Here is a 21,051-nt window from a genome sequence, read left to right as displayed (position 1 = left end):
TGGAGGGGAAGCATGGGTCTGGGAGGCGGTGGGCCTGAGTTCTAGTCCTGGCCTCCCTAGCTGTCACTGTGAGGCTTTAGGGAAGACATTGGCCCATCCTGATCCTCTGTTTCCTCTTCTCTCAAGTCGGGGTAATTCCTACAGTGTTCATCTTAAGTGGAATCGTGAGCACTAAAACATCTTTGAAATTGCAACTAATTGAACGTGTAGGCAGGATAAATTATTAATGTTGTCTTTAATTGTAACTGTTAGGCTCTCTTCCCAGATTGTGGTGCTGGGGTTGGCGACGTGACTGCCAAGTCTTGGAAATCCTTGGAGGTGAGACTCTTTGGGCTTATACCGGCAGACCGGGGGAGGAGTGCTAGCCCGGAGCCAGAGACCTGGCGCCCGCTCTGCCTCTGCTACTGCCCTGCCCCGTGGCTCCGGGCAAAGGACTGCTCCTCGGGTTCCTCATTGTAGAGCGTGGCTGACAGCTGTAAGGATCCCTGGAAGATTCACTGGGGAAAGTGCTTTGAGGCTCCCTTTCCCCCTCCACTAGCTAACTGGAGTTAGTCCCTTTCCTAGGCTCAGTGCCAATGAGCTCCAGGAGGGGGGCACCCATAAAAGCAGGAGGAGCCATAGCTGGGGGCCAGGGATGGAAGCAGTACAGAGGCCGGAGGCAGACAAGGGCCTGGGCGGGGAGGCTGGGGGAACCAGCTCTGGCTCTGGTAACAATTCACCACGAGGACATGGACCAGCCTCTGCCCCTGCTCCATCTCAGTCTCTAACCCTGTAAAATGGGCATAACCAGGCCTGCCTTGCAGTCCCTGTGGGAACACACGGAGACCAGACATGAACTGAGCAGGCAGGGTTGAGGGGTAATGCAACTTATCATTTATTAATATATAACAACAAAAAAGATAAAGCTCATATCTGCAACTGTTTAGGTCTTTGTTATAAGGTCTTGGTTGCTTTGTCTGGACTGGCTGTGACCTTCAGCTCCGGGGTCTGGGCTAGGAAAACGTTCCAGTGACCTGCAGAGAGGAAAGCAGAAGAGGGGTGTGGGGGTGGGGGTCGGGGGTCGGGTGTGCACGTGTGTGCCCCTGTGCATGCGTGTGCACGAGAGAGGCAGAGTGACTGGGGTGGGAAAAACTTAGGACAAGAAGGGCGGTGAGAGCCTGGGTTTGGAGTCCACAGGAGGAAGGAGATGGGTATCTCCATCATAACCCCCTAGCCCGAGCAGTTCTAGCACATGACCCCACCTTCAACCGACCAGCATTTGGGGTTGGGCTGGTTTCCTAACACCTGTTGGTGACATGCCCATCTGTGACTTCCTCTCCCCCACCTGAAGCCCCACCTGGGTCCATCTGCCTCCGTATAGTGTAGAGCAAATTAAGGGGCATCAGAAGGAAAGTGTTTAGGAGGGTTTCAATAGGAAATGTTCCAGTAGAGAGGGGGTAGGCAGCATCAGGGTTTGGGGGCTCAGGCTTCCCTCCTCTACAGCCCTGTCTCCCCCACTCCCAGGACCAAATCCAGATGGTTCTGCTTCACCTTCCCGCTCCCAAGCGCCCTGAGTTGAGAAATCTCTGGCCCAGACGCCCACTGGATTCCTGTGCCGGGAACTGACGTCTGTGGCTGACAACCACCCTGCCCCCCTCCCAGCACCAGCAGCCTGGAACTCCCCGCGAGGCCCTGGCCTCTGGCCCGGCTCTCTTCCCAGGCCCCATTTCTCAGCCTAACGTCCCACCTTCATGGGTGCCGGTGAGTAGCCGGAAGTTCTGTGCCTCTTTCTGGAAGTCTTGCTTCCTGACTTTCTTGATCTGAATCAAGTGGAAGATTCCTGAGGGCAGAGGCAAGGGCATGAGCAGGGAAGGTGGGGCCATGCAATCAGTGGAACAGGGTAACTTAGACACAGATGGGACCTAGTCACCCCTCCCCTCCCCTATTCCGACCAGACACCAAATCCTGTGGACTAAATTTCCTCAGTATTTTGAACCTATCCTTCCATCTCCACTGCCACTCTCCCCATTCGGGGCCCATCACATCTTCCCTGGGTCCCTGCACTAGACTTCTGACCCCTCTTACTCCCTGCCCAAGCTGTGATCCTAACTGCAATCATTTGAAACTATACATTACCTACCATTCCCTTTCCCTGACCTCTCATCGCCTCTCTGCAGGCCGTCCACCTGTCACCCTCAGCATTCTGCTCTCGCACTGCTCACCTGTCCACAATGCGGGGTGGGGGGGAGGTGGGAGGCCCATATGGGCTGGTCATGCTTTTTTCTGGACATAGAGTGTGTGAAAGATATCAATAGGTGTGCTTATCAGACTCCAAAGAACGTCAAGTGTCAGAGCGGTAGCCCCCTTTCAGCACTAGGCTCTGTTTACCCAACCCCTGAGCGGCCTTGCTGTCCCCCGAGGGGCCCAAGCCTTTACATAGGCCACCCCCTCTGCTGCAACTCCTTCTCCTATTGGCTTCTGTTTGTCCTGTTACCACCAGATGAACTCCTACGCATCCTCTAAGCTTCAGCTGGGAAGTCTTCCTAGATCTCCCCTTCCTTGATCTCCCCCAGCTCTTAGCTTCTGTTGGTCATTGTACCTATTTCTAATGCGCTATCATTGTGTCTGTTCTTGCCTCCCCTGGTTACTCCTGCAGGGTTTTCCTCTCTGGCTCCCTTGAGCCTGGCCCACATTAGTCATGTAGGATGAATGAATGAATGAATGAATGAATGAATGATCCCTTGATGAATGGATGGGTAAGGAAACATATGTGTACCCAATCTAGCCCACACCCTAAAGGGAACGAGGTATTAGCTGGATCTCCTGATGTTTGCGTCCCATTGAGAGCTGGCCACAGGCACCACACATGGCACTGAGGCCCCAAGCACATGGGCTGTGAAGTTGCACCAGCTGTGGCCACCAGGGTCTGTGGCCAGAAAGAACAGATGTGACAGCAAGGCCTCTGCTAGGCTGGCACAGCCCTCAAGAAAACTAAGAATTGGCCTTGCTTACGGAAATCTGGGTAGGATCCCACTGAGGAGAACGGTCAGCACTAAGGTCCAGGAGGCTGGGAATGTCCAGCATTGTTCTCAGGACCCCCAGTTCAGATGCCAAGGATTGGGATATAGGGGAGACTCACTCCAAAGGCCCAGGCTACATCACAAGCCTGAGATGGCGATGGGCCGTTCCGCCCCGGCCCGCTGCTGCACACACCCCAGAACACAAACTGGAGAGGAGGTGACAGGGATGAGGGGGGTCTTCGCACTGTAGCCTGTAAAGCATGCTCGTAAGAACTGAGGTCTTGGACCTGGAATCAAGAGCTAACCTGAGCAGCATGGCCATGCCTTTGGGGGGTGCGCCAGGTCTGAGGACAGCTGGGCTCTCTGAACCCCCAGGACAGAGACGGTACCGGCAGGTGAGGTGAGGTGAGGTGAGGTGAGGTGAGGCTCAGTGTAAAAACAAGCCCTTTCTAGGTGGAGCCATCCACTGGAGGTGGGGCGGGGGCATGTGGAGTCAGGGAGCCTCCCGTCCGGGAGGCTCTAAGGTGCTTCCTTCCTAGACAGAGGCTGGAATCAGGACCCCTGAGGTCCCTTCTACTCTGAAACTCCAGAATCGAAATGGCTTTTAACAATAAGCCACCCGGACTCTGGGGCCTGAGTCCGGTGTCGGTGTCTCCGGGCCAGTGTCTGCCCTTCCTCCTCCCGCCCCTGAGGCCTGCTGATTCCACTCCTCTGGGTGAAGAATCAGGGTTTGCCGCTGATAGTCAGACCTCGGGAGTGTTTGCTTTGACCCCCACAGTGTGGGGCAGGGAGGTGACAGAGAGGCTGGTGAGGCACTCAGGCCGCCCAGGGGGTCAGGAGATGGGGAGGGGCTGGCACCGTGAAGTTGAAGAGTCCCCACCACCTGCTGCTTTTCTGCTGGGCCTGGTGGTCATGACATTGGCCTTGGGCTACAGTGCTCCAGTCTGCGCCATTCTGGACACACCTTGGCCTTCCTCAGGCACCTCTCTGAAAACATTAGGTCACCTCCCTGGAGGCGGTGCTGGGGAGAGTCAGACCTGGGTTTGAATCTTTGCTTGACTGCTAAAACCGTGTGACGTTGAGCAAGTCATTTTACCTCTCGGACTCAGTGTTATCTGCAAGACAGTGCATGAATCCATATCCCTCATGTTTCTTATGGGGATGAAATGAAGCACATTAGCATAGGGCCTCCTACACTCCAGTCACAGGGCAGAGCACAGCACATGGAAGCGGAGGCTCTGGCCCGTCTGCGGCTATCACTGCCACCCTTGCCTGCAAAGTGCTCCTCTTGCCTTCCTAACACCTGTCCAGCTACAGGCTCCTCCTCCACGAAGCCTTCTAGCCTGACCAGCTCAGCTCCTGGGGAGCTCCTACTGCATCCCAGTCATTAAGCCCTGGGCTCCCAGGAACAGAGCCTGGGGCCTCTTACTCTCCATGGTCCCAGCACATGGTGGGGTCGGACGGAGGTCTGGACTAAACCAGCACCTGTCCAGGGACTGATGGGATCTCAAGGCACAAAACAAGAGAAGGGTTTGCTGGATCTACCTCCTCAGCTGTGGCAAAGCCCGCACCCAGTCGCTGCTTGCACACTCCTGTGAGTTGAGCTGGCTCCCTCCCTTCTTTGACAGAAAGGGTCTAGGTATGAGAAAGTGCTGCCTCTCGTCGGTGGAAACATGCTTCTCTGTAATTCTAACTGAGGGGGTGGGATGAACAGTCAGGGCTGTACCCATGTTATTTTATTTAATCCTCCAAAAACCCTCCTTCCCAATTAACAGAAGGAAAAGAATGAGGCCCAGAGAGGTCAAGTGATTGCCCAAGGCCACACAGCTAAGAATAGCAGAGCCGGGATTCAAACCCAGGTCTGTCTGATTCTCAAAGCCCCTGCTTGTTGTTCTGACCCTTGTAGTCACTCAGAACACAACCGCTCCCCCTGCCTGGGGCAGTCCTTCAGAGCCAGGAAGCCAATGGTCCTGTCCCCCTGAGTCTTCTCTTCTCCAGGCTGAACAGCTCCGCTTTCTTCGTCCATTCCTCCTAGGACAGGAGGCAGAGTAGAGCAGGGAAAGAGCCGCATCTGACGTCACAAGACATGGGCTCTAGCTCCCGTCCTCCACTTACTGGCCGTGTGGCCTTGGGCCAGGTACTTCACCTCTCTGAGCCTCAGTTTCCTCATCTGTAAAATGGGGATAATAATACCTAACTCTCAGGATTGTTGAGGATCAAACGAGATAATGAGTGTGAAGCACTTTGGAAACTCTAAAGTGCTCCACACATTGGTTATCATTATCATGACCATCATTATCATCCCCTCTTCCACCCCCGCCCACTCCAGCCAGACCCATCGGGAGAGAAAAGTGACCTTACAGCTGATTCACACTTGAAGGGTTTAGTCTGTTTTACTGTACCCAGGGGATCTATATTTGGCAAGAAGAACCAAAAAGCCCCACTCTCAGCAATCCCCTTCTCAATGACAACGCCTCTTGACCTTCAGCTGGTGATCTGAGCATCCCGGGGCATCCAGTGAGTTTCTCACAGAATGAGAAATAGGTTCTGACGTCAGCTTATCGGAGGGCTAGAATCCACCACGCAGAACAGGCTGAATGAGACTAGCCTCCAGGCCCTCCTGCTTTGAGGATGGTGTGAAGGCCCTTCTGCCCAAAAAGCTCTCCCCTCACAGAGGGCTGAAGTTCTACCAGTTCTACATGCCTCGCGCTTCCGCGGCTACCCTGTCCTGGCTCCTTGCAAGTGCAACAACCCCTTCCTCCCAGGAGAGGGAGCACTTCGAGGCCCTGGCGTCTCCGAGTGGATGAGCTTATCAGAACTGTCAGAGAATCACAGACAGAATCTCTGTCTCCCTCTATCTTGGAATTGGACGCTTAAATCTAGAAGGGCAGCCAGAGGCAGGTCGTCCTGGGCTAGAGGCCCTTGATCAACAAAATGCCCCTACGGCCCCTGGTAAGGGGGCCAGGCCAGAGGTAAGCCCGGCTGGGAGGGGGCCAATGCTCACCTTTTACCAGCTTCCAGAGGTAGATCTCCACCTGCTCAGAGGCCTCATGCTCGAGGGCAAAGCGATGGAGGTTGTCTGGGCTTGGAGCTACGGATGTGTGGACGAGGACCCGGCCTGGCATCTTCGGACACCTGGTGGCACTGATGTCACTGGGGCCAGGGTCTGCCTTGTCCTCTGGGGAAGACAAGGAGCTCATGAACACTCTCACCGCCCCCGCCCCCTGCTGCCTGATAGGCCCAGGAAGCCAGGCCACTAGTCTGACAGCCCCCTCAGGTCTTTAAGGTCCTTGGGAAAGTTCTGGTACCCCTGGCACCAGAGAGAGGGGCCATCTCTCCCATTCACCTCCCATTGATTAGCATATCAGAAAGCCTCTCATCCTTCTGGGCCCAGCTCACCTTCCACCTCCTCCAGGCAGCCCACTTGGAACAGCTTAGCTTACCCTGCTTCTTCCCACTCACAGCCTTTAAAACCCTTCTTGCTTATGCCTCCCACTCATGCCCTTAGTCTCACTACCTTGCATTGCCTTGTAATTGTCTCCCTTGGGTATGTTTGTCTCTAAAAGAGACCTACGGGTGAAGGACAGGCTGTCTTTTGAGTCACCCACATCGCCAAGCATGAGCTGTCATGAACACACACAGAATGAAACATTTGCGAGGGGTGAGGTGATCGTGGCGACAATGATGATCACGGTTGTGATGGTGGGAGAGGTGGTGAGGGGACAATGATCCGGCTGTAGCAGTGAAGGGGGCCGCAGGGGTGTGGGGGGGATGGTGGTGATAGTGGTGATAGGTTTTGGTCCCAAATTGGATCCAGTCCTAAAGCCTTCACATGCTAGAATTCCAAGGACATCTTCCAGAATTTTCCACGTACCAACATTCCCTATTTTTCAGGGACTAAAGGACTAAGTCCCTACACATACACGCTTCCTTCAAAACTCTTACTAGTCATGCAGCCCTTCAAGATGTCCCGCTAAGAGTTGTCAGGCCACAGTCTCAATATTTTTAAGGGGAAATAGCCTGGGGTGTGTGTTCGTGAAGGAGCCTAGCACTGAGCTACAGCCAGGCTCCAAGAGAATTCCAGTTGAACCCCTACCCCTCATGTGTTCCCGGTGCCACCCTGTCATGCTCCCGCTCTAACCCTGTCCTAGTAGCATATGGCTCCGATCCTATCCTTTACGTTTGGATTTTTTATTTACAATTTATAAAACATTTTCCCTCAACTCTGTCTGAGGCTCGAGAAAGGACGATAACTTGTCTAAGCTCACAAGAGTGAGTTAGGAGGTCAGTTGGTAAGCGAGCTAACATGGACGCACACTTCCTGACGTCGAAGCCGGGGGTCGGTGGAGACTTAGGACGGTTGCAGCCCCTCTGTCAACTCATTCGTAAGCTATCTGAGAGATGAGGACGTGATCTGCATGAAATCACAGTACAATACCTGGCACTAGAAGGTTCTCGATGCATGTTTCCTTCCCCCTCTTTCTTCCCTATTCCCCTCTTTTTGGTGTTGCCAACCCAGCCCTCTAACCAGATATGGCGAAGGCACCACCTCAGCCCACACGTTCTACCCCACCTGCTCTCCTGCCAGCCTTGAGGGAAGGGGCCTGTTCCTCACAACAGCTACTGCTGACAACCCCAGGCTGCTCTTCCCGTGAAATACTTGGATGTCTTCTGCACGCTCATGAATCCTAGCATCACACGACAGTGTTGGAAGAACTCGGCTGGCTAGTCTGGAAGCCCAAGTTCTAAATTCCAGCTCCGCTGCTACTTTGCTTTGTGACTTAGGAAAATCCCTTCTCTTCTCTGGGTCTCAGTTTTCCCGTAGGTACAGGAGGGCTGAAGGAAGACAGCAGGGGTCAAGAGCATTGTCTGTGGAGCAAGACAGTCCTGGGTTCAGAGTCCAGCTGTCATTTGAGCTGTGACCTTGGACAAGGTACTTATCTTCTCTTGGTCTGTGAAATGGAGAAAAATACTGCCCTGTCCATTTGTGGTGAGGAGTCCACGAATTCATGCATGCAAAATACCTACTTGGCGCATGGTAAGTGCTCAAGAAATATTGGCTCTTCCCCCCCAAAGTCCTAATATCCTCTGATCTTATGATTTCATAGAATCGTAAGATCATTATTTGATTGATTCTGTGTATACGTGTAGGAGTCTTTAATCCGTCACTATAACCTTCGATGTTCCCTAAGGCAAATATTTTGTGAGCCGGGCACTTTCCTTTCCGGTGCATCCAACACCCCTGCAGCCTGTGGCTCTCAGTCCACGCCCCGTCCCTGTTGAAGATGCTCCGAGTACCTGTGCCCTGTGGAGAGGGACCCCTGGCCCCCTCCGGCCAGTGCCCTCCCTGCCCCCAGCATCTCTTTGTACCTGGGCAAATCTTGCAGCACTTCCCGGCCACTTTCTCAGGGTGATGGCAGGGGTACTCAGTGGGGCAGGTCACCCGCTGGCAGTCCTGGCGGCCGTCCTGACAGGTGCACAAGATGCAGGGCAGGGGTCCAAAGGAGCGGAAAGCTGGGTGCCACACCTCCCCGTGGGAGTATGTCTTCCCACTGTGCACGCAAGCTGGGCCAAGGAGGGTGGGAAGGGAGGAGGGTCAGTGCCGCAGACCTGGGCCAGAGTCCAGGTGGGAACTCTCGGGGAGCCCCTGCTCCACCTGTCTGACCCAGCCACACCACCTGCAAAGTGGAGGCCAGGTATAAAGCTGGTCACCTGTCCCCGACTGCTCCCCTGTTGCAGCACTCAGCGCTGACCCGTGCCCAGTACGTTCTTGCCCAGTACCTCCTGCCCTTCACGGGCACTTCTGGCATGGGGAGCACTGGGACCCAGTTCTGTCACCACCTGGCGGTGTGGGCTCGGACAGGCTTTCTTAGCCTCAGTGTCCCATCTGTCCGGAAGGGGCCGAGACAGGGACTTCTGCAGCTGCTCCTGCCGCATCAATGGGAACACTGCCCCCAGCCTGCTTTCCTCCCCTTCTGCTGCTCCCTCCCTGCTGTGTCCTGACCACCTGCCAGCAGCCCTCGACTTTCTCTCACCGCTTCCTGATATTACAGTATTTATTTGCATGTCTGGAGCCCCTCCAGGACAGCGACCATTTTTCATCTCTCTGTTCTGTGCCCCTCGATTCCCAGCAAAGACATGGCAGAGGCTCCGAAAATATCGTCATGCCACCCTGTGGTCTTAGTTCTAAGGCTGGTTCTGTCTCTCGCTCAGTACTCTCAAGCTCGGTGCCCTTTAAGGACACCTTCAGTTTTGAGGTTTTATGAATCTACAAGCTCCCGGCCAAGTTGAGATCAGGGAACCACTGAGCGGGGAGTGCAGGGATGGGAGGCAGGAGCAGCTGGGGCCCCCTTGTCCCACCTCAGGGATCAGAGGAGGTTCCCATCCCCACCTTTCTTATGTTTCTCCTTCAGGACAATCTTGACTGTCGTGCTGCCTGCCTCCTTCGGTCGGAAGTGGTGAGGGATGAAGCCCAGAGGAGAGCTGAGGCCAGTGGGGGCTGGGGTGCCCAGGCCTCTCTTTCTCCCACTGCCCCCTGAACACGGATCCTGGGAATGTCTCTGCAAACGGCAGGAAGGATGGGGATCACTGATGGGCCAGGGCCAGCAGGGGAGCAGCAAGACAGAGGCTGCAGTGAGGCCTGCGGGTAGACACCACCCTGACTTCCCAGTAAAGAGAGACACACGCTAGGGATGGAAGGATCTGGATGGGGCCTAAGACGTTCTCAGACAATGGATCTTTGAAAACTCTCAGACGTTGGTGGTTTGGAAATCCAGCCTCCACCAAGCCCTTCTCAGGCCTGTCAAAGCCAAGGCCTCAGGGCTAGAGTGAACAAAGGGGACTGAGGTCTTGATCTGGGAGACACAGCAATCAGGGACCTGGAAAACCTCATATTTAAGGAATGGAAGGTGAGGCTATAGTGAGGATGACAGTCAGGGAATTCCTTGAGAAGATTTAGGTGATGGGAGAAGGGGATGGGCCTCTGAAGGTCTCACCAGGCCCCAGAACCCCACAGGACAGAAGACTAAGAGCAGGCCCCACCTGGATACCCTGGGTCTCCAGGGCGCCCTTTCTTGAGCCCCTGGAATCCAAGATCCTGAGACCCTGCCCCTCTAGACCAGGTCTTGGGCAGACTGGCAGTGACAGCAAAGGGTCTGTGGTGAGGGCGGTGTGATGGGAAAGGAGCACCATAGCTCATAGTTAGAGGACTGGCAGCTCCAGGCCACGGCAGAGGAGCAAGTGGGCTTATTACCCCCCTTGCTGACACTGAGTCACTCATATTCCTTCTTCTACAGCCCCTTCCTGCCCATATAGTCTCTGAGTCAGAGACTGGCCAAGTGAGCCCACAGGAGCTCCCAGGAAACTATCTCAGGCCCCAGAACAGGCCCAGGTACATAGGAGGCTCCCAGGAAATGTTCATCAAGTGGAATAGTGGCAAGATGAATGGAGGAGCCCAGCCCTCTAATGGGACTTGCTCACGTCATCCCGTAAGTAGCTGCTCGAGGCCTGGAACTGAGCCTGGGTGGGCTTCGCTTAGCACACTGCCTCCTAGGGAGAGGACGGAATGGCAGGGGAAAAGGGGGAGCTCGCTAGTTCAGACCCCTGGGGAGTCCCTGAGCATGGAGGCCAGCCTCCAGTCCCCCGGGGTCCAGGTGACCCAGGCTGAAAGAGTAGGTAGAGTTGTTCCCATTGTGGACATAGCCCAGAGGGCGGATGGGGACATGAGTCCATGCGTAAGCCCATCGTCCTACCCCTTTCCTCGCTGACCAGAGAAAGCTGGACAGTTTAGCTCATCCTAACTCCAGACTAAGATCGACAGGGGCCAAGACAGAGGGGAGGACAGAGAGGTAGCCCCCAAACAAAGAACCAGTACCTCAGGGGCTGGGTGGGGAAGGCTGGGCCAAGACAGAGGCCATTCAGGGGAATGTGCTGCCCAGAGACAGCCTACCTAAGGACAGACACAGGCTTTGGATAGAACAGTGGCAAAATGTTCCTCAGGAGGGAAATCGGGAAGTGTGGGGCCTGCTCTTGGCTAGCATAGTACTTTTTCCCAGGCCCCGGTTGACCCAGCAGCCATGATGGGAGGCTAGGGAGAGGGGCTGGAACATGGTGGAGCTCATGTTGCTGACCTACGGGACAAATGAGAAATGAGGACAGTAACTGGTATTGCCCGTCCCAGAGTCCTGGGCTTTAGGTCGTGGCTACCAGCCGCCCTCACCAGCTGTCCCCACACTGTCAGTAAAGCGGTGCACTCACCACCCCGTACTGTGACTGCGTGGTGTCCTCTTCAGCTGATCTCTCACTGGAGCCATCTGGAAATCCAAAGGGAGGTTCGGTCAGCCTCCACCTCCTCGGCCTTGCTGACCGGAGCCCTGCAGGCCTTCAAGCTGCCAGGCCTAGTGCCACTTCTGCAGTCCCAGCTCACCAACAGGTCCCTGTGCCCCAATGGGGCCTTAGTCCCCCTTCTTATTGCAACCTCTCCTCACCCTTGGGTTGACAAATTCCCTGCAACTGGGTTGCTGCCTCAGTTTCCCCACACTGACCTCCTGGTCACCATTAGGACTGAACTTCTTGGCTGGGCCGGAGCATCTTATTCAGTGCCCCTCACGGGTGGCCCAAGGGCCCAGCATCCCATCCCTGCAGCCTTGCTTAGTTGCAGCCCCCTGGGGAGCCACCCTCTCCAGCCACACTTGAAGTCACCAGGCCTTGGTCTATACTATCCACTAGCAGGCACCCGCCTCCAGCCTCTCTGTTCTTCCAGTTGGAACACCCTAGGACTCGATCTTCCACCCCGTGGGGTGCCAGCACACAAGGCCCTGAGGGGGCTCTCTCTCTCCAGCCCCTGCCTCACATCCAGTCTGGCTCCCTCTGAGCATTCTTGGTTCAAAGACCAAGAACACTGGAATCAGACAGTCCATTTGAAATCACCGAGGCCAGCCTCTCTGTGCATCCATGACACAGATGAGGCCCAAAGAGGGGAAGGAATCTGCAGAAAGTAGCTGGAGGAACCAGGACTAAACTGGAGTCACCCGGCCCCTGGTCCACAACACCAACATCTAGAGAAGCATTCGACTATGAAGCACTCCCTTCCCCCTGTCCTGCCTCCTCCAGGAAGCTTTCCTGAACTACCTCAACCACAGGGTACAGTCTGACCATCTGTGCACTTGATTCTGCTCAGGCCATTTGCCCCTCACTAGCTGAGATTCCCCCACCTCTAATAGTCCATGGCTAGGTCCCTGGGGTGGGGCGGGTGGGCGCTGCCAGATCTAGGGACAGACTCACCTTTGCAGGCCTGGCAGCAGGATGCAGGCAGCGGGAGAGGTGCAGGGCAGCCTGGTTCTGGGCAGGTCATGAGACCGCAGTAGATCTGGCCTTCCTGACAGAGCAAACAGAAGATGGGTTCCGATGAGAAACAGGCTTGGGGTTAGGAGGGCCCCTGCCCTGGGGGCAAATGGCCTTGAGGTGTCCCTTGAGGTGGGAGAGGAAAGGAGCAGTGGAGCATCCCGGGCAAGGTCCAGCCAGCACCCCACTCCCTCCCCAGGCCCTGAGGCAACATCCATCCTTCAGCTTCTAAGGTGTGTTCAGACCCTGCCTCTCCCTAGGCTCTCACAGCGACCCGGTGAGGTGGGGTTCTTCCATCCTAAGGTGAGGAGGGCCTGAGGGGAGGCCTGAACTGCCAGAAATCAGAAACGCAGCCCAGCAGAGCAGACTAGAGCCCAGCCTGCAGGCTTTTCCTACTGAAATCAACACCCTCCCCCCCTGACCTGGGACAGGGGGCCCAGAGAGAGGAGGGGGATCAGTGGGACACATGTTGGGTTCATCTTGCTCTTACTGAAAACCCTAGGTCCCCAGCTTTAGGACCCAGCCTGGAGAGGCAACACTGCAGAGGAAAGGGCCTTCTGGGCATCAGAAGCCCGATGACCTTTGGTGAGTCACTTCCCTTCTCTGGGCCTCACTTTCCTCCTCTGTGAAATGGGAGCACCCCATCTGGGTCGTGAAGATCAAGTGAGGGAGTAGTTGTGAAAACCCTTTTTAAACCGGAAGGCACGATGTACCTGGCAGGAAGTGATACCATCTCAAGTCCTTTCCTTATGCCCTTTCCAATGAGTCTCAGAAGGAGGCCAGGAGTCAAGCCAGTCCCATGTGAACAAGGAGGAGAGGAAAGAAGGGGAGACCCCAGTATCCAAGGAGAAGGGACAAGGAATCACAAGAATGTTCTCACCACCCCACCGCCACACCATCACTTCTGTCTCCTCCCACAGACTCCTCCTCACCCAGGCCCTTGTCCCTTTACAGAAAGCCACGCGATACAGGGAAGAAGGGAACATGAATTTTGGAGTCATGCGGCCCCGCCTCTGAATTCTGGCTCTGCCACTTAACTAGCTGTGTGACCTTAGGCAAGTCGCTTAACTGATCTGAACCTCAGTTTCCTCATCTGAAAAATAAGAACAGTGATTTCCTGCTCCTCGGGCCTTGGGGCGCTGTCTCTATACACACAAGGCCTCTCCGTGAACCGGCAGGTACGATGCGTGAGACTGCTGGAGGAGCCTCAGGCCCTGGAGAAGGTAACTGCTCTCTACGTTGATTTATAAGTGGTCACTTTTTATTATTTGTAAGTTGTTTGCTCCGCTGCCCAGGTACTTGAAGATTCAGAATCTCAGACGGATAGGATCCTCTCACTGAAAAGACGGGGGCACAGGCCCCAGAGAAGTGACTTGATCCAGGTCACACAGGGAAGCGCGGCAGAGCTGGAGCTCACACATGGGTGTCTGACATCCAACCTAGGCCTCTTACCCTTGTGCCACTGCTCACTCAGATTACGATCTTAAACGGGACGTTGGAGATCACCTGGTCACGCTCCCTTCCACACTGAGAGCAACGGAGGCCCGGAGAAGTTTGATGAGCCGGTGGCGGGGAAATCAGGAGGGCAGGATTTCTCCTGCCAATGCGCAGATGAGCTAAGCCCCAGGGTAAGGAGGACAGGCTGAAAGCCACCTGTCAGCCGGAAGCAGGGCTGCCACCAAGAAGGAGGGTGAAGACTTTCCAGATCAGGCCCTGCTTGGCTTCAGTCTGTGTCCCCTGGTAACACTGCAGAGTCAGTTCGGCCTGTGCCTAGGCCCAACTCTGACCACGGCAGGAGGGGTTTAAGGGAGTTCAGGTTAAATCCGTTTGCAACGAGCAGTCTGGCCCTGTCTCTGTACCCCAGGACTGACCATTGACTCATTCACTTATTCATTCAGCAATCATTGTAGACATCTGTGCGCCAGGCCCTGGGCCGGTAGCAGCAGAAGTTACAAAAATGAATTGGGCATGTTCCCACCATTCAAGGAGTGCAGAGTCAATCGGAGAACACAGAAATGGGCAAATGTGAGTACGAGGTAAGCATGCTGTACCAGGCAGCTCAGGGGGACGCGGAAGGCCAGAGACAGGTAGGACGTTCTAAACCCCAGATGTCGCCTTGCCCCGGAGCCCATTCACTGTCACTCTGCTTTGACCAGGAGGAACAATTTGCCCCCACACCGCACCACTGTGCTTTGCAGGCCTGTCAGTGCTGGCCCGTGCTGAAGAGAAGGCGGGAGGGCTTACGGTACAGCTGCAGAGGACACACTGGTTGGGCAGGCGGGACGGGAGCAGCTCGTGGGCACTGAAGATCTCTCCGTGTTGGTACATGGTCCCGTTGTGATGGCAGTACTTTGGGGGGGCCCGGAGCCCAGAGGGGGTGTGAGGTTCTGCGGGTGGGGGGGCAGGAGGGAGAAGAAAATGAAGTTTCACATTACTCCAAAAGCTTTGTCAAAATTCACCGGGCCACCTTCCTGAAGATTCTGCAGCTTATCCTATCTTGGCATTTAAACCAAGTTCTGGCCTCAGCCTTCCCAGCCAGTCTCTGTACCAGCTAATCGAGAGGTCTCACTGATACCTACATCTGACCATGTCACTCCCTCTTACGGGTCCCCACCATGGCCTTTCAGCCCCTGGGTGTCTGAGCTGGCCCTGACAAGAACAGGAAGGGAAGGCCAGAAGCCTCAGCTCCACTGAGCCCCACTTGGTGGGGACCTGCGTTAGTTCATTCCACATTCAGTGAGCATATCCACGAATCCCCTCTAGTGCCAGGCACTAGTCTAGGTGGTGGGGATACAGCAGTGAACAGAACAAGGTCCCACACAGAGTTAGATCCTAGTGGAGTCAGCTGGAATGATCTAGACTGTCCCTGTGCTTGGTGTAAGCTCCGACATTCACTGGCCATCACAGCCCCACTCCTCAGCACCTGCCAATTAGCCAGTCCTCATCCTGCCAGGTCGTGGGGTAAGTCTCCAGTCCACTCATTCTCTCAAGGCACCTTTACTAAGTGCCTTCTCTGTACCAGGTGCCAGGCTAGGCATTGGGAATGGAGTGCCAAGTAAGACCCAGCCCGTTCCACCAAGAAACTCACAACGTGACTGGGTAGAGAGACACTGCAAGCAGTGACACCAGTATGGTAAGGGTGAGGGCGGTTGGGGGCACAGTGGTGGCAGCACAGACAAGGAGCCCTTCACTCAGCTGGGGGCCGGAGCTGGGGGTTGGTCGGGGAAGGCTTCCCGAAGGAGCTGATGGCTGAGCTGAGTCTTGAAGAATCATTGAGCCAGGCAGGCAAAGGGGCAGGGCAGGGAGGGGGAGAGAGGAGCATGTAAGGAGGAAGGGGCCCAGGCACAAAGCAAGGGGAGGGAAGGACTCCTGGAGTGAGCTTCCGCCAAGAAGGAGCTTCAACCAGGCAGGGTGAAGCTCAGAGCCCCTGCTCCCCAGGGGAATCCAGAGCCAAGAATATCTATGACCCAAGTCAGAGCCGTGGTGAGATCCCTACTGGGGTCCTACATGGAAAATGAGCCCCTTTATACACATACTCCACACAGGTCCCCAGCTCACCAAGAGAGCCCTGGGTGCAGAGCCTGGAGACCACAGTCCAGAGCCCCATTTTATCACCTTCCTGATGCTTCTAAGCATCGATTCACCTCTCAACATCTCCCTGCCTCTGAGTTGGTCTCCCCACTGGCTGCCCTTCTCTGGCCATTGGGTTACATATACACTTGGTTCTGCCAGTTCCTTCTCAGACCGCCTCTCCTCTCCTCTCCTCTCTTTTACCTTTACTTCCTAGAATCCCAGTCTCAGAGGCTCTTCGAATCTTAAAATCATAGAACATAGGCATTTAGCGTCAAGACGCAGAGAGTGCCTGAACTTCAGCACTGCGAGGAATGTCCCCGTACATGTGCTCCAACCCCCTTCATCATTCCCAGCCCCAGGGCGGTAATCCTGGCATCTCCGTACAGGGCCTCCCAGCCCCTGCTCACTCGTCCGCTGACGCAGGGCACGTCCACTCCCTCTAGGTCCGGCCAGCCAGAGGGGGATTGGAGCCCAAGTGTGCCATCCATGAGTCAACCGCACCCCTGTTTCCTTCAGCCACTTTCCACATCTTCTCCCTCCTCCTGCCAAGCCCAGTTACTTAGGAATGAGAAGTTTGCTGCTACCCCAGCCCTCCTTGGGGATCCAGGATGTTTCTTCCCCTGAGTACCTTTGTCACCTCCATACCTCTGATGCCTAGAGTCTGCCCCTCTCATTCCAGGGGCCCCCCTCAGCCAGAAGCCCACACTGGGATGGGGATTAGGGTCAACGGGCAAGGGGGAGGAAGGAGGCTACTTACCCACACACCGGGGACAGCACTGCTGTGGCTCGGTCACAGGCTGGGGGCAGTGGACAGGCGGGCAGTGGAGGCGGTAACAACTCACATGGGCACTCTGAAGGGGATACAGGGGGGTGGTCCTGATTCCAAAGAACCATTGCCTCCCACCTGAACCCGTCCTTGCCCCAAACCCCATCCCAGCTGTGGGATACTACACTCATTTTAAACCTGTGATGAAATAAAAACAATCAACTCATTTTGTCCAGTCCCTCCCCTTCCCCTGCTCATGTGCCCACCGTGGAGGAGGGTAGAGTGTGCATGGATTTGCACAGACCTGTGTCCCCTTCCTGGTGATTGAGAAATACAAGTGAAAGGCTGGAATTATTTTGATGTTGATCTTGACTTGTTATTTTAACTCGGGGACTTCATTCTTTTCCCTCTGGGCCTGAGCTTCATGGTTAAGAGAGATATGTGACACGCGAGGGCAGGTGACAGGGATGGGGACAGGACTAGAAACCTGATGTGGAGAAGACTTAGGGCTTCGTGATCCACTCCCTGAATCTCTGGGAGGCTTGGGTAACCTTACACGAAGCTTTGGAGCTGCCAGCAGCCAAGGAGGGGCCCAAAGCTCTTACGCTTTTTCACGTATAACAAATGAAAGAGAATGGGGCAGAGAAACAGAGAGAGAGAGCAATGAGCAGAAACAGAGGAGCTGAAGAGAGAGAGGCCACCGCCCCTTCTGGAGTTTGTCCAGCTCCCCAGAGTCTGTCAGCACGACCTCGGCATCCCACACCTTACTCTCCCCTTTGTGTTGTAATGAACCATTTACATCGATCTCGTCTATTCAACCACAAATTCCCAAGAACAAGGGCCAGGCCTGGTCTGTTCATCTCTGAATCGTCAGCTCAGGGTCTTGCTCCAAGCCAGTGCCTGCTAGAGTCTGGATGAAAGAGTGAATGAATAAATGAGAGCCAGGAGAGGAGTGATAGAGGGCCTCTTCGTTAGATGAGTGGAGCCAGCTTTGTCCAACTGTGAAGGTGGCAGGTTTGCTTCTAGCCCCCCTGCCCACCAAGTTTCCCAGCAGCACCTCTTGCGCCACAGAAGCCCTGGACCAGACCCCAGGCCCTCTGGGGTCACTCTTTCTCAGGATGGCCAGATCACAAGGACTTATCAGCACAAAGGGGCATCCCAGAGTCCACAGAATTGGTCTGAGCCCCTAAACAGGCCTTCTAGAGGCCTGGCAGTCATGGGTACATAATGTCTAGAGGGTGAACTGAGCCCCTCACATGAGTAACTAGGGTGGAGTTCAAGGAACTGTGTGACCTGAAGAGCTGGAATCTCTTGATTCCAGCCTTGGAGGAGCCAAGGGATTGAGACGATCCTCAACAGCAGCTGGAAATAAGATGGAGACAGGCAAGGGGTTGAATGGCAGGTGACCAGGCGGGAGGCCTTGCGGCCACATCGCCTCTCAGGAGAGTCGTAACTACCATGAGTGGCTACTTGGTAGGGACTTGAGCTTATATATAAATAATATAATATAATATATTAATATAAATATATATATATAAATACACGATCTCAGCAATCCTCGGGGTAGGAACTGCCACCCGCACTTCCACGATGAGGACAGATCCTCTGTCCTAGGGGTTCAGTTGCTAAGATCACACAGCTGACAAGCACCATATCCAGGATCTGGGTGTTTCCATGCTGCTGAGCCACCTCTGACGGCTGGCGCGGGGGCTCGCGCATTCGCTCAGTATTTCCTGCGGGACTGCTGGGTGCCAGGCCCTCGTCTAAGCTCTAGGGACCTAGCAGTGAGACCAGCACGGTTTCTGCTCTCACAGAACTCGCATCCTAGAAGCAGGAGACAGACTATAAACAATAAACAAGTAGGAACAAGATCATTTCAGATGTTGAATTTATGATAATAATAAAACAGGGTGATGTGCTTGAGTTAACAAAGTTAGACTCTTTTAGTAAGAGCTTTCAGAGAAGCGTCATAAGGAGGGCACGTGTATGCGATGAACTCGAGAGGGAAGGGGCCACGTGTGAGACGAGCTCGTGGGGGAGACATCCCAGCTGGAGGAGCCACCGGGTAGGACTGAGGCTGAAGTGTTGGTGCAGGTAGGAGACGAGGTCTGAGAAAAAGGCAGAAGGCAGCTCGTGCAGAGCCCAAAGCAGGGAATTTGAATCTTACTTCAGGTGCAACGAGAACTATTAGAAGGTTTTAAGAGTAGAATAACGCGATCAGTTTCATGTTCGGAAAAGATCATTCTAGCTGCTGTGTGGAGGACGGGCTTAGAGGGAACAGGGAGACCCGTTGGGAGGCTGATGGAGCAGCCCAGGGAGAGATGAAGGTGGCTTTCATTAGGGGAGCGGTGATGGTGGAGGGAAGTGGAGGGATATTTTGGAGACACTGACCGGCACAGCCCCTTGGGTTGGGGAAACGGGCTACGTGCGAACTCTGGGGAGGGAGAAATGAATTAATTCCAGTGGATCACAAAACTTGGACTTTGTCAACTGGACCACATGATATGTCTGGAATTTTCTGTTATGGTTTTCTTTCTGCTCTCTGGCTGTATTTCATAAAGTTCTTTTTGTAAAGGCTTATTGGCCTCATATGTGCTAAGAAGAACCGAGGGGAGGCAGTTGTGGGGGGCTGTGTCCACGCTGGAACCAGTGTTCTGCCTCGCGCCAACATGGGAGAAGTAGTGGGGAATCAGAGGGAAAGATCCCAGGAGGAATGAGACCCTAGTGATCAGAGTCAGGAGAGGGGCTGGTCCACCCACCTCCATTTCCCAGTGTCTTCTCAGAAGCTCTTCTCTGCTCCCACCTGGAGGATTGTTTTAACAAGGGAGACTCTTACAGGCCTCCTACATTCCTCTCTTGGCTTTGTGCAGGGAAAGATAGGCACCAAGGGGCTGGCTCCAGGTAGGAACGCTCTCTACGCCCTCCTCCCCACCCCCCAGCACCAGCACCCAGACAGAGAGAGCTGAGGATCTCACACCGAGTCTGGGCCCCAGGCAGCTGAACTAGAGCTAAGGGTGTTGCAAGCCTCCCAGATCACTCCCCCTCCATCCTCACCCCTCCACCCTCATACCTGGAGAATTCTGGACCACATGGGGGTCTTATGTATTCCACCTAGTTGGCAGTACAAGGCCCTGTGGAGGGTGCTGGGGTGGGACTGGGTAGGGGGGAGACAGAGGTGAACAAGAAGATCCGGTCTCTGCCCCAGTTTGTTCAGCCTCTGGCAGGACACCAAATTGGGCCGAGGGAGCGCCCGGGAATATCTGCTCTCGGGGGCTCCATCCAGAAGGGGCAGTAATGGACAGGCACAGAAAATTGTCATCCTTGGCCAACAGTGATCAGGAGGAAGGGACAGAGAAACTTATGTGGCATCCCAGAAGAAGACACCCTTGCGGGTAAGGCAGAAAATGAGGCTACGGGGGGCGGGGGGTAGCATTCAGGTGAAGCCTCGAAGAATCAATATTTGAGCCAGTGGCGTTGGGAGAAGACATCCTAAGGCCAGGTGGCAAGAGAGGTGGCTGGAGGAAAGGGCACATGGAAAGGAAGGAGTGGGAGGTCAGGGCAGAGAGGCTCTTGTCCTGGGACACAGGCAAGGCCGGCAGCAGCAAAGGTGGCAAGAAGGCCAGCTGGAAGATGGAGGGCCCAGCTCCCCAGCCCGGTCCGGCCACTGACCCGCCGCGTGACTTCTCTGGGAGGTGCACAGGAGCTCCCAAGTACTGAGTACTCGCTGGTGCAGCGGCGTGGGCCCACCCTCCCTGTGGGGTGACGTACCTGTCACAGGTGGCCCAGGGGCCGAAGGCACTTACTTCAGAGCACGTACAGCGTAGGCAGTACATCAGGCCCTGCGGCTCCAGGTAGGGGTGCCAGCTCTCACCGGGGGCGTATCTCTTCCCGTGGAAAAGGCAGAACATATCTGGACCTGGCAGACCAACCAGCTCTTTGTCAGTCCCGGGAGGCTCCAGCCCAAAGACCCTGCCTCATGCCTCCTTCTCTCTGGCTCTAGGAAGGATGTCGTCTGGACCAGACAGGCGGAAGAGAACCCACCAGACGTGCTCTCCCAGTCAAGGGCCCAGAATATCTGGGTCCGTCAGCCTGACTACGCACTGACCGTGTGACTTTGGGTACGTCACTGCCCCTTTCCGAACTTTAACGCTTCTCTCATAGGGCAGTTAGGAAGGTCAAACAGTGGAAGCGCTTACAGATGTCAATTGTATAAATGTTATTAGATGAACAATCTGAGGCCCAGAGAGGATGAATCACACCTTTAAGGTCACACAGGAAGTCAGTCACCAAGCAGGGATGATAGCCCATGCGTCCTGACTCTCAGTTCAGTGCTCCTTCTGCCCTCATAATCACACTGGCTTCCTCTCCCAT

The 21,051-nt window shown here is 55.0% G+C and overlaps 1 protein-coding gene across 1 annotated transcript; it reads right to left on the bottom strand.

Annotated features, from left to right (window-relative positions):
• Positions 1–861: 861 nt before the first annotated feature.
• CHRDL2 (chordin like 2) lies at positions 862–20,590 on the bottom strand. Its single transcript, XM_044390936.3, is given in 11 exon segments — positions 862–1,013; positions 1,727–1,819; positions 5,115–5,169; positions 6,004–6,177; positions 8,370–8,564; positions 9,391–9,559; positions 11,256–11,311; positions 12,282–12,375; positions 14,586–14,728; positions 16,672–16,765; positions 20,484–20,590. Coding segments are annotated over 11 exon segments (1,269 nt in total). The 5' UTR covers positions 20,589–20,590; the 3' UTR covers positions 862–922.
• Positions 20,591–21,051: the final 461 nt, after the last annotated feature.

The sequence above is a fragment of the Ursus arctos genome, unplaced genomic scaffold (assembly GCF_023065955.2).
Source record: "Ursus arctos isolate Adak ecotype North America unplaced genomic scaffold, UrsArc2.0 scaffold_22, whole genome shotgun sequence".
Taxonomy (NCBI): domain Eukaryota; kingdom Metazoa; phylum Chordata; class Mammalia; order Carnivora; family Ursidae; genus Ursus; species Ursus arctos.
The sequence above is the reverse complement of the archived record's forward strand: the minus strand, read 5'-3'. Positions and strand labels throughout refer to the sequence as shown.